An 11,434-nucleotide genomic window follows, 5' to 3' on the forward strand; every position below is an offset into this window, starting at 1 on the left:
GCCTGGGACATTCCAGGGGCTATCAGAGGCTTTAGTCCAATGGTGGACCAGTTTCACGTGCACATTTTTAGGCTACTTCTGAAAAATCATGCTAGACACACACACACACACACACAGAGCCCTGGAGAGGAGTCATATCTCCCAGTTATACACACACACACACACACACACACACACACACACACAGAGCCCTGGAGAGGAGTCATATCTCCCAGTTCCACACACACACACACACACACAGAGCCCTGGAGAGGAGTCATATCTCCCAGTTCCCAAGCCTTTGACCCTTTCCCCACAGGCATCAAATTGGACTTCAAGAGCATCAAAGCTGTGGGCCCCTCCTTGGACCTCTTGCGGCAGCTGACAGAAGCTGGCAGAGTCCGGAGGCCCGTATGGATCAATGCGGACATTCTGAAAGGCCCCAATGTGCCCATCTCCATTGAGGTCAATGCCACACAGTGAGTGTCCATGCTTCTCCTGTCAATATCTAACCCCAGAAAATCTTGTCAAGTTTGTTTCCAGTCCTACCATGTTATGTCCCCTGAAGCCCTTAGCCTTGAAGGCCTTTGAGCTCTCTCTCTCTCACTCTCTCTCTCTCTCATATACTGGGATTTGAACCTAGAACATGGCATACTAGGAAAAGCTCTATTTCTTTTTTTTCTGTTGGTCGTGGGACTTGAACTCTGGGCCTAGGTATTGTCCCTTAGCATTTCAAGCAAGGCTAGCACTCTACCACTTGAGCCACAGTACCACTTTTGGTTTTCTGGTGGTTTACTAGAGATAATAGACTCACAAACTTTCCTGCGAACTTTCCTGCTTCGGCTGGCTGGCTTTGAACAAAGATCCTCAGATCTCAGCCTCCTGAGTAGCTAAGATTACAGGCGTGAGCTACCAGTGCCTGGCTAAGAGCTTTTTTTTTTTTTGGTCCGGTCGTGGGGCCTGAACTCTGGGCCTGGGCGCTGTCCCTCAGCTCTTCAGCTCAAGGCTAGAGCTCTACCACTTGAGCCACAGCACCACTTCTGGCTTTTTTCTTTTTGCTTATGTGGTGCTGAGGAATCAAACCCAGGGCCTCGAGCATGCAAGGCAAGCGCTCTACCACTGAGCCACCTTCCCAGCCCCCTAAGAGCTATTTTTGGAGCCAAGCCTCCAGCTCTTTACTTTCCTTTCCGATGAGCCTTCTCCCAGACAAGCTACCTTCAGAACCATCCCTGACATCCCAGGCTGCTGAGGACTTCCTCTGAGCACTCTCTCTCTCTCTCTCTCTCTCTCTCTCCCTACACACACACACACACACACACACACACACACACACACACACTTCCTAGCACAGCCCTGATTTTGTTGGGCTGTCACAGGCCTAAGACCTCTGTTCCCTCAGTAGCAAGCACAGGATTTGGCTCGCTAGAAAAGTCTAGAAAGAACTCTGGCTCCCTCACAGCCCTCTTGAAGGCCCAGCACTGCTCAGCATAGCCCTCCCACACACCAGCCTCATGGGCTCCACATGTAGAGAATATATTGTTGATCTGATCCCTATGCAGCACTGCCAAGTTAGGAGTGCATTTTCCTCTTTTTTTTTTCAGAGGTGAGAGCTTACAATCATGTAAGTTCATTTTGTTGAATGTTATTATGTCTGTCAGACACACTTTCAAACACTTTATATACAGAACACCATTTAACTTTTATAATGAAAATGAAACAGGAACTTTGTTCATCTTGTTTTTTAATTTTTTTAAATTGTTACTATAAAGGTGATGTTCAAAGGGGTTGCAGTTACATAAATCAGGTAATGAGTACATTTCTTTTTGGACAATGTCACCCTTTCCCTTGCTCTATGCTATTCATTTTAAATGACAGGAACTTGCCTTTTTATCTGGGGATAGGGTACTTGGGATAAGATCCAGGGTTTCACGCATAAGACAAGAACTCCATAATTGAGCTAGCCTTTTTGGTTTTGTTTTGTTTTGTTTTGTTTTAAGACAAGGTGTCACTTTGTAGTCAGGATCCTCTTGAATGGACACTCCTGAGTGTTGGGATTACAGGCACGCACTACAACATTCATCCTAACTTACACGCTCTTTATCCTCCGTTTTCTGCCTCTATCCAGCCTATTTATTTGTCCATCCAGTATTTATTGTGCTTCTGAAATGTATTTGGAAAGCAGCTGTTAAGAAATGTACTTGATGGCCCAAGATAAATAATGGCTCCTTTTCTTTTAGTACTGATTTTACTCACGTGGGAGAAGTAAAAAGGGACAACATTCTTTGCCTTTTAAATTTTTCATCAGAAAAAATCAAGTAAAATAACTTCAGAGACACATCTGGCAGAGCCCAAATCTGTAAACCTTGGGTCTATGATCCAGTCTCCTAAGCCTTGTACTGAAGGATTTGCTCAATAGGAATCAGGACATGAACTCAGGCCTCCATGACTCCAAAGTGCATGCCTTTTTGGTTGGGACTATGAGCAAGCCCTTTCACTGTCCTTAGATCACAGATTCAATAGGCCCTACTGCTTCTTAGCTCTTGAGAACTCAGGAAAGGAAGGGGACAGTGTGGCTCTGAAAGACAGGAAGAGGCTCTGATTCTTGGCAGGTTCCTGGCACTGGTTCAGGAGAAGTATCCTGAGGCCACCCTGTCGCTGGGCTGGACCACTCTCTATGTGCCACAGTCACCAAACAACACCTACACTCAAGCCATGGTGGAGAAGATGCAGGCACTAGTGGGAGATGTACCTCAGAAGATCACCTTCCCTTTGCGAGCTGTCATGGTCCGGGCTGCCTGGCCTTACTTCAGCTGGCTACTTGGCCAATCTGATAGGTGAGAGCCCCACAAACTCTTGTCACTACCCCCACTGGATCCAATTCATTACCAGGCTTGGAAAGATATCAAAAGATCATCGCCAGTATAGTCCTCAGCTCCATCTGGTCCAACGTACTGATGCGCATCACCAATGCCCTGCCTTTGGCTTATATATCCCTGGTGATTGACTGCTCACTATAGGATGGGGATGGGAAGGTAGGGGGAGGGCTACAACTGGTAATTCAGAAATAGGCACTGTAAGTGGGTACCTCTTTCCTCCCAGACCTCTGCTTTCAGGGAGGAGGGCTGGTGGGAAGCTGGAGGGCAGGTGCAGGTGCTCCACCCCTGGCCCAGCAGGATCCACCTCTAGGCACAGGAGTGGGGGTCCTACTGGTCCCAGGCAAGGACTGAGCCAACTCTCTGGATCTAGGTACTCCCTGACACTGTGGCAGGGCAGCCAGGACCCTGTGTCGGTGGACGATCTTCTCTACATCCGGGACAACAGCGCTGCCCACCAAGTCTACTATGACCTGTTTGAGCCAGTCTTGTCCCAGTTCAAGCAGATGGCTTGTAAGGAGCCTGGGAAGGGAAATGTGGGCTGGATTCTGAACAGGGAAGTCTTAGGGGTAGGCACTAGAGGAGAGCTTGGGGTCCAGAGGAGCACTGGAAGGGGAAAAATCCTGAGTGGATTGGAGGCAGGAGGAAACCATCTGAGTAGCCAGTTATGTCCACCTTACTGAATGAAGATTCCAAACCTCATACACTTTCCATACTAGTATGGTTCCTCTGTGGGCCACACCACTGTTGTACAGTACACCCTCTCTGCCCACGAATCAATGATCAGGTGTTTCTAGGCAAGCCCCTGTCCCCTCGACTCTGATCCCAGGACAGACTGCAGTCAAGCCATGCAGAGGTCATATCCCTGACTCTGGCAGCCACCCAAGGGAGCAGGGCATGGATACCAGCTTGGGGGCCATTCAGTTCTAATCCCAGCAACTCTGCAGCTAATCACTTCTCTCTAGCTAGCGAAGGTGGAGGTGAAGGCTAGTCAGTGGATTGCTAGGTAAGCTTGGAGGGGAATGCAGTAGCTGTCAGGTATACAGAAGGTGCTCCCTGAATGGCAGCCACTTCATCTGGTCGATTTTGGGTCCCATAGTGAATGACACTCGGAAGCGGACCTACTACACGGGCAGCAGCTTGGTCCCTCTTCTCCAGCTTCCAGGGGGTGATGGTCTGAATGTGGAGTGGATGGTTCCAGAAGTTCACAGCAGTAGAGGAACAACAATTAGCATCCCTGGTGAGTGCCCACAGCCCGGGAGCTCCGGACTGTCCTGTGCATGGCAACATCAGCCCATGCCCATCCACACATTAGGTACAAAGACAGGTTGGGGAAGCAGTACAGCAGTGTGTCAAGAGCATGGTGCTCCTCAAGGAGCAGGCACAGGGCACAAGGTATACAGAGCAGAGACAGAAGGGTTAAGAGCTGAGCTGGCAGCTCATTATGCCAATCTGACAGAGTACCTAGAACCCAAGCCCAGATCAACAGATTCTGCTGAGCTGACAATAGCTCTTCCTTGACCCTCCCCTCTGTCCCCTGCTGCCCCTTTTACAAGAGACTTTGGCATCCTATGGTAACCTGGACCTATTGCCTCTTTCAGATAGAGAAGGCATGATCCTGCTGGACGTCAGCCTCCAGAAAACTACAGCCAGAGACCCGGTGCCCACTGTGCTTGTCCCAGGTGGCACTGCGCTGACCCTGGAGTTGTGCCTGCTACAGTTGGCCACACGCCCTGGACGCTGGGGCATCCATGTGCACATAGTGGATCCTGCAGCCCTCTGGCCATCTCTGACCATCCTGGCACACCTCTCCACCCTTGGCCACCTGTCTCACCCTGTGTGGGTAGGGGCTACAATCTCACATGGAAGTTTTGTGGCTCCCGGTCATGTGATTGGTCAAGAGTTGGTCACAGCTGTGGCTGAGGTTTTTCCCCATGTGACCTTGGCACCAGGCTGGCCTGCGGAGGTACTGGGAAGTGGCTACAGAGAGCAGCTGATCACTGATATGCTGGAGCTGTGTAAGGGACTCAGGCAACCTGTGTCCTTCCAGTTGCAGGCCAGTGCACTGAGCCAGAGCCCAGAGGGAGTTGTGGCCAGGCTGCTGGCATCCTCTCCCAGGGCCACAGTCACACTGCAGGCTAGCTTTGCTGGGAGCAGCTACGCAGCTGTGCGGGCAGGGTTGCTGGCAGCCAGGGCCGTGGACAAAACCCGAATCTACTACAGACTACCCCAGGAGTACCGCAAAGACTTGCTGGCAGACTTGGGCAGGAACTGAACTCCCAGCTGACCAGTGCTGAGCCAGCTGACCTCTGCAAGGATCAGGGCTCCCTCAGGAAGGTGGGGAGGCAGGACAAATAAATAGCTCTGCTTTTTTTTCTACACACTGTGAGTCCTTGGGGCCAATGGAGCAAGTAACTAGAGGGTCTGGAGGCTGGGGGCCAGGTCATTATGATTGTCCAAGAGAAAATGCTCGCAAGCCTTGAAAGTGGTGTAGAATTCTGAGGAGAGGCCAGCCACGTTGGTGGTCACATAGTTGAGAAGTCCAGGGATGGCCTGGCTATAGTAGGATACCTGCAAGCCAGGAAACATCACTCAGAAAAACTGGAAGGGCAGCAAGTATAACCCAGGTCCCTGGGGGTCTTGGAAATCAGTTATAAATCCCCAAAATCTTAGAGGAGTGCTAAAATCTTAGCTGCTCTTCACCACACACTACCACTAGGCACTGGAGGGCAGGAACTGAGTCTCTAGAGCCTAGCACAAAATCTTTTTAAAATCAAGGTGCCACCCAGCCACCTTAGACATAGGTTTAGGGCTTATTCTGCACGTGACAACCCTGGCTGAGCCCACTGCCATGTGACCACCTATCTCTGACTGGAATGTTAGGGTATGCTACTTGTCAGAGGCCCTGCCTGGGACATTCCAGGGGGCTATCAGAGGCTTTAGTCCAATGGTGGACCAGTTTCACGTGCACATTTTTAGGCTACTTCTGAAAAATCATGCTAGGAATGCTCTGGGGGAAACCACTGTGTGTGCTGGACAGCTCTACTTCCTCAGATCTCAGCCGTATGATGTGCTGTTTTTATATCAGAACTCAGGCCATGAGTTTTCTAAAAGTCCCTATCAGGGTTTTGGAATTACAACACCCCTTTTGTTTACCCCTGACACTCCTAGTTTTCCCCAGACTGGGAGGAGGAGAAGGATGGAGCACCAGGTCTGGAACTCCAGCCCAACAGCATCCATACACCAATGAGTGGGATGGGCCCCGGTAAAGGGGGAAAGGAGACATGGGGACTCACCTTAGTCAACTGGTCCCCCTCACGCCAGAGGCAGAAGCCGGAGCAGAGGGTCTCCCCACGCTGGTACTCTGGAGTCTCCCGATGTGTGGGCAGTGTGACTGACCTCAGTGCAATGACATAGGGGTCTCTGGGCGGCAGCAAAATGAGAAGGATGTGGGGATTGGCCACAGAAGGAGCTGAGGCCCTGCTCCCCTCCCTGGCACCTCTCAAAGCCTTGATGCCTGGCTCAGGACCAGGCTGAATAGAAGCACAATGTGTGTTTATTTCCCACTTTACCCACAGTAGAACCATGACAGCCCAGCAGGCTGGTGAGGTTGGGGCCTCATACCATGGGAAACAGCTGTGACTCCAAGCTGATATACCCTCCCTGAGGAGAGAGGTGAGGCCTCCCCATCTGGCCACCTTTTGCACCCCACAGAGGGTAGGCACATACCCATTGTCACAGGGCTTCCGCCGCGAGGCCAGGATCACAAAGTCCCGGGGCTTGGTGTCCCCACCGAGAGCAGGGCTGATGACATGGTAGATGGCGTCGTCTTCATCCACCTGCTGCACCAGCTCCACATTCCTGTGGAGAGGCTGGAGCTCAGGACTGGGAGCCCCACAGCTGGCCTGTAGGGATCCCCTGGGTGCTCTAGCCTCCTTGAAAAGCTTATGTGCTGGGCACTTCACCCCCTGTGCAGATCACAGGGGCCAGCAGGCCTAGCCACAGTGGACACATACATGAAGGCATGCAAAGGCAGTCACACAAGCAAACACACAGCACACAGAGGCACACATATCCATGTACATAAACACAAAGGCACACAGGCACATGCATGAGTGTGCACACAAGGAACTATATAAACACAGAGGTAAACAAAGGTGCACATCTAAGCAAATGCAAACAGAGGTATGCATCACCATTCATGCATGCATAGGAACCTACACATGCACACACAAAGGCACACACAGGCAGACATATACATATTGAGGCATGCACACAAGAAAATGCATATGAGTAGAAGCACAAAAAAGCAAAAACAAACACACAACCTAACACACAGCTTCTGCTCACTTTACGTGCAAGCCCAGGCTCAGAGCACGATGGGATATGCTCAACAGGAGATCTCCATCACCCCCCTTCCAACCCCCAATCCTACCCCCCACCCCTCCCCATCCCCCACCAGGCCTTGCTACGCTCTCACAGCGCCCCCACCAGGCCCTTACCGGTAGTGTTTGTCCCACTCTGGCCTCCTTTGCAGGTCAGAGAGCAGTAAGAAAGCCTGGGCTGCATCTACCTGCACCACCATCTCCATGTGGAAGGAGAAGAACTTATCCTCCTCCAGGGTGTACAGACAGACCTGCAAGGGACAGAGGGAGGCCTCATTCCTATGCCCCTTTCTTTTTCTTTTTCTTTTTTTTGGGGGGTCCAGTCGTGGGGCTTGAACTCTGGGCCTGGGTGCTGTCCCTCAGCTCTTCAGCTCAAGGCTAGCGCTCTACCACTTGAGCCACCTTCCCAGCCCCACCTATGCCCCTTTCTAGACTACACTGTAAGATGCTGGTGGACAAGGCTGGAGGACAAGTGATGAACCTCTCTGACCCTCAGCCATATCCCTGCACAAGTGGTCCTGGGAGAGGATTCACATAAATGAACATGAAGCGCTTTAAAGGACAGTGACTGAAGCCACAGTACAATGGTGCTTCAGAGCCTCCGCCTCCAACCCCTAGGTGAACTGACTTGTAGAAAGGCACTGACAGGAGTGGCAGAGCCCAGTGTGACAGGGGAGGAGACTGACTATGATATATTGCTTACATGTGTGGAACTCTCATGGCGAAATCCTTATACAACTAACATAGGAGGGCTGGGAAGGTGGCTCAGTGGTAGAGCGCTTGCCTTGCATGCCTGAGGCCCTGGGTTCGATTCCTCAGTACCACATAAGCAAAAAGAAAAAAGCCAGAAGTGGTGCTGTGGCTCAAGTGGTAGACAGGCCCCATGACCCGACCCCCCCCAAAAAAAACAACTAACAGTATAATTTTTTTAAGTGGCAGAACCCCAACCTGTGGTTGTCTATATAGCCAGGGCAGAGGGTAAAGGAGAAAGTAGCTGCAAAGAGAGCAGTAGACCAAGGTTGGGTGAGAATGGGAATGGGAAAGATTGGGGCTTCTCAGCTCATGCCTGTAATCCTAGGTTCAGAAGGTTAAAATCTAGAGGATCACAGTTCCAAGCCAGCTTGGGCAAAAAAGTTCATTAGACTCCATCTTCAAAATCTAGGCTCTGAGTTTATACCCTAGTACCACTAGAAAGAGACAGAGACAGAGAAAGAGAGAGAATGAAAGAGGAAGGAAGGAAGGAAGAAAGGAAGGAAGGAAGGAAGGAAGGAAGGAAGAGAAAGAGGGAGGGAGGGAGGGAGGAAAAAAAAAGAAACACTTCCCTACACAAGAGGTCCAAGAGAACCCTGTTACTCGCCACTGACCACCTTTGGACACTAAGAAAGGAGAGTTAAGATGGGTGGACAGTCAGCTACCTGACCACTCTCCGAGGACAGAACCCAGTTGTCCTTAGCCACAAGCATCTTGAGTGAGGACACGTTGTTGTAGCTCAGGTAGACCTAGGAAGAGCACAGAGACAGACAGCTACCCACTGCTCCAGACTCCAGCCATATTAGTGCAGGGAAAATTGGACCGCTGAAGGGGCAGGTGCTGTAGCAAGACCCTGGACTTTGGGAGAGGAGGTCCACACTAGTCCAGTCCCTCCATGTAACCCTGGAAAAGTCACTCCACTTCCTGCTAATTGGGACACAGGCAAGCCCTTTGTGAATGGGGGCAACATCAGGCAGCATAGAAGATTCCCGGTGGTCCATTCCCTTCAGGTCCCCTCCCAGCCCACTCAGGCCAGTAGGGGAGGTAAAGGGCCTCCCTGCACCCCTGGGACACGGGGGATTTACCTGGTTGCTTGGGTCCCAGGGGACAGAGAGAGGCACCTCCGCCTGCTTACAGGACACAATGTACTTCCTGGGAGGAAGGAAAGATAACAGCGTGGGCCTCTTGGAAGGACAGTGACAGTGCTGTCCACGCGCTTTACCACCAGCCAGTGCCCAGACCCAGCAGGGTGGGGGCTCCTGCCTTGTGGAGAAGTGTGGACACACGGAACCCAGAAAATAGCAGCCACAGCATGTGACCTTAGACAGCACCTGAGGCAGCTGAGAGCAGACCAGCCAGGGAGGCAGCGTGGGACCGAGGCTCCAGCTCTACTCCATTGCTAATGGAGTACGCCTGTGTCTCAGTGTCCCCATGTGGAGCACAGTGCATAGCATATGTCAAATGCTCCAGAAATGTGTGTGTGTGTGTGTGTGTGTGCACGCGCACGCTCCAGTATGGGAATTTGTACTCAGAGCCTAGGTGCTGTCCCTCAGTTTCTTTTTACTCAAGATTGACACTATGAGCTGTGGCTCCACTTCCAGCTTTTTGATGTTTAAGTGGAGATAAAAGTCACCAGTGCAGGTGTGAGCCACTAGTGGGTGTCTGGCTATGCATGTGGTTCTTGTTCACAATGGTATGGATCCTGAGGCAGGCTTCCAGCACTCTACAGGAAGGAAGTTGACAGTGGCTTCAGTTCTTGAGCTACTGTATCTCCTATCTAGACCTTTCTACATCTGCCCTCTCCGCTGCAGGGTCAGGGGATGCCCACAGGATTTCAGATCACCAAGATGTACCTAGGTTCAACGCGGTGATTGTGCCACCTGATTCCTCTGTCCTCAGTGTCCCCACCTGAACAATGAGCCGTAAGACCATTGTGTGGTGAAATGCTGCACAGACCAGCCCCAGTGCAGCCCAGGAGCAACCATGAAGAGACACACTATCCCCCTTCCCTCTACCCACCTGTCCAGGCGGATCTTCTTCCTGGCACTGGCCTCTCGGTATCGACGCTCACCCTCCTGGGAAAGAAGCAGGGATGGCTGCAGCAGGTAGCCTCACCCCTGACTCTCACTGTCCCCTGGGGCTGGAGGAAGCTCAGCAGGCCAGTCAGAAGTACAGGTCTCACTGGGACAGCTGGAGTTCAACCACTGCAGCCAGGGAAAGTTCAGAGCTGCAGCCCAGCTCCTCTCCGAGTCTCGTATAACCTTGGGAACATCATTTCCCCTGACCAGCCTCAGTTTCTTCCTCTGTTATATGGCGATCCTTAGAGGATGTACACAGTGGTACCCCAAACATCCATAAACCAGCCCTCCCCGCCAAGTGATGTCCTTGAGTTCCCCCCCACTCTTCCCAGCAGCCCCTGAGCTTTGCCCACTCTGTCCCTAATCTCAAGGAGGGCACAGAGGCTCGCAGAGCTCTGGGGTTTGCCCAAGGTTACAGAGCGTGGGGCAGAGCCAGAATCAGGACTCAGATGCCCATCTTGGAAGCCCACCTCTCTACCTACCACCACCTCTGCAGCCCCCACCTCATGACTACTTCAGAAAGACAAGTGCCCAGGCAATGCTGGGTGCACATCCCACTCTCACCACCAGCCAGCCATGCCGCCAGTGGAAACTAAAGCTCTCTAAAGGCCCCATGAGAATGTGACAGGGGTGAGGTTCTGAACCCTGCTGCCCCCAAAGCCAGAGTTGTCCCCAGTTCTGCAGAGTTGTGCAGGGTTCTTAACACCCAGTATTCACCAGACCCCTCTGACAGCCCAGAGTTCTGCCAGGCAGAGAAAGGTACCCTCCTTCACAGGGGACTCACAGTCACTCAAAGCTGCCTGTGCTTCAGCCCCTCATTCCCCCAGGCCCTGACAGGGATGGGATACCCTCACCCCATCTGAGCAGAGAGGGAAAGGAGGTGGGGTAGGGTGCCATGGTGCTGTCCCCACTTACCCCAGGCTGGGGCTTAATCCAGGGTAGCTTCAGAGGCTGGTCATCAGGGCCCAGGACTACAAAGGTCATGAAGGCACTGTTGATGTGTCGCCGATGGCTCTCAGCCTCCTGGCGGTAGGCCTCCACACACACACCCACCTCCATGCTGGGACAGGGAGGAAAGGAAGGCTGCACTCCTGCTGCCCACCTTCCCCAGCTCACACCCAATCTTATCCATACACACATAGAGATACAGACATGCGCAAACCATGCACACACACCCTCCTGCAGTTCTTACAGCAAATTGGACCACAGCCCACTGCTGGAACCTAGGAGTCTATTGTTATCAGTGCTAGCAGAGCACCTACTGTGTGCCTAGCCTGGGGAGACAAAAGAAACCTGCCAGGCTTATGCCTCTGGCTGGTAGCCAGGGCTATATATATATATATATATATATATATATATATATATATAT

The 11,434-nt window shown here is 51.9% G+C and overlaps 2 protein-coding genes across 2 annotated transcripts in view; one reads left to right on the forward strand and one right to left on the reverse strand.

Moving 5' to 3' along the window:
• The window catches only part of Fam151a (family with sequence similarity 151, member A), an 11,112-nt gene extending 5,883 nt beyond the window's left edge, over nt 1-5,229 (forward strand). The window contains exons 4-8 of the mRNA XM_013022289.1: nt 299-458; nt 2,589-2,813; nt 3,226-3,365; nt 3,952-4,092; nt 4,454-5,229. Of these exons, the coding sequence (XP_012877743.1) occupies nt 299-458; nt 2,589-2,813; nt 3,226-3,365; nt 3,952-4,092; nt 4,454-5,127 (1,340 nt within the window). The 3' untranslated portion in view covers nt 5,128-5,229. The remainder of the gene's footprint in view (nt 1-298; nt 459-2,588; nt 2,814-3,225; nt 3,366-3,951; nt 4,093-4,453) is intronic.
• Acot11 (acyl-CoA thioesterase 11) overlaps nt 5,208-11,434 on the reverse strand; it is a 43,102-nt gene continuing 36,875 nt past the window's right edge. The window contains exons 9-16 of the mRNA XM_013022290.1: nt 10,981-11,125; nt 10,007-10,062; nt 9,073-9,139; nt 8,653-8,736; nt 7,355-7,488; nt 6,582-6,713; nt 6,149-6,275; nt 5,208-5,423 (exon numbers count right to left, since the gene is read on the reverse strand). Of these exons, the coding sequence (XP_012877744.1) occupies nt 5,268-5,423; nt 6,149-6,275; nt 6,582-6,713; nt 7,355-7,488; nt 8,653-8,736; nt 9,073-9,139; nt 10,007-10,062; nt 10,981-11,125 (901 nt within the window). The 3' untranslated portion in view covers nt 5,208-5,267. The remainder of the gene's footprint in view (nt 5,424-6,148; nt 6,276-6,581; nt 6,714-7,354; nt 7,489-8,652; nt 8,737-9,072; nt 9,140-10,006; nt 10,063-10,980; nt 11,126-11,434) is intronic.

Source organism: Dipodomys ordii, unplaced genomic scaffold, assembly GCF_000151885.1.
Source record: "Dipodomys ordii isolate 6190 unplaced genomic scaffold, Dord_2.0 Scaffold61, whole genome shotgun sequence".
Classification (NCBI taxonomy): domain Eukaryota; kingdom Metazoa; phylum Chordata; class Mammalia; order Rodentia; family Heteromyidae; genus Dipodomys; species Dipodomys ordii.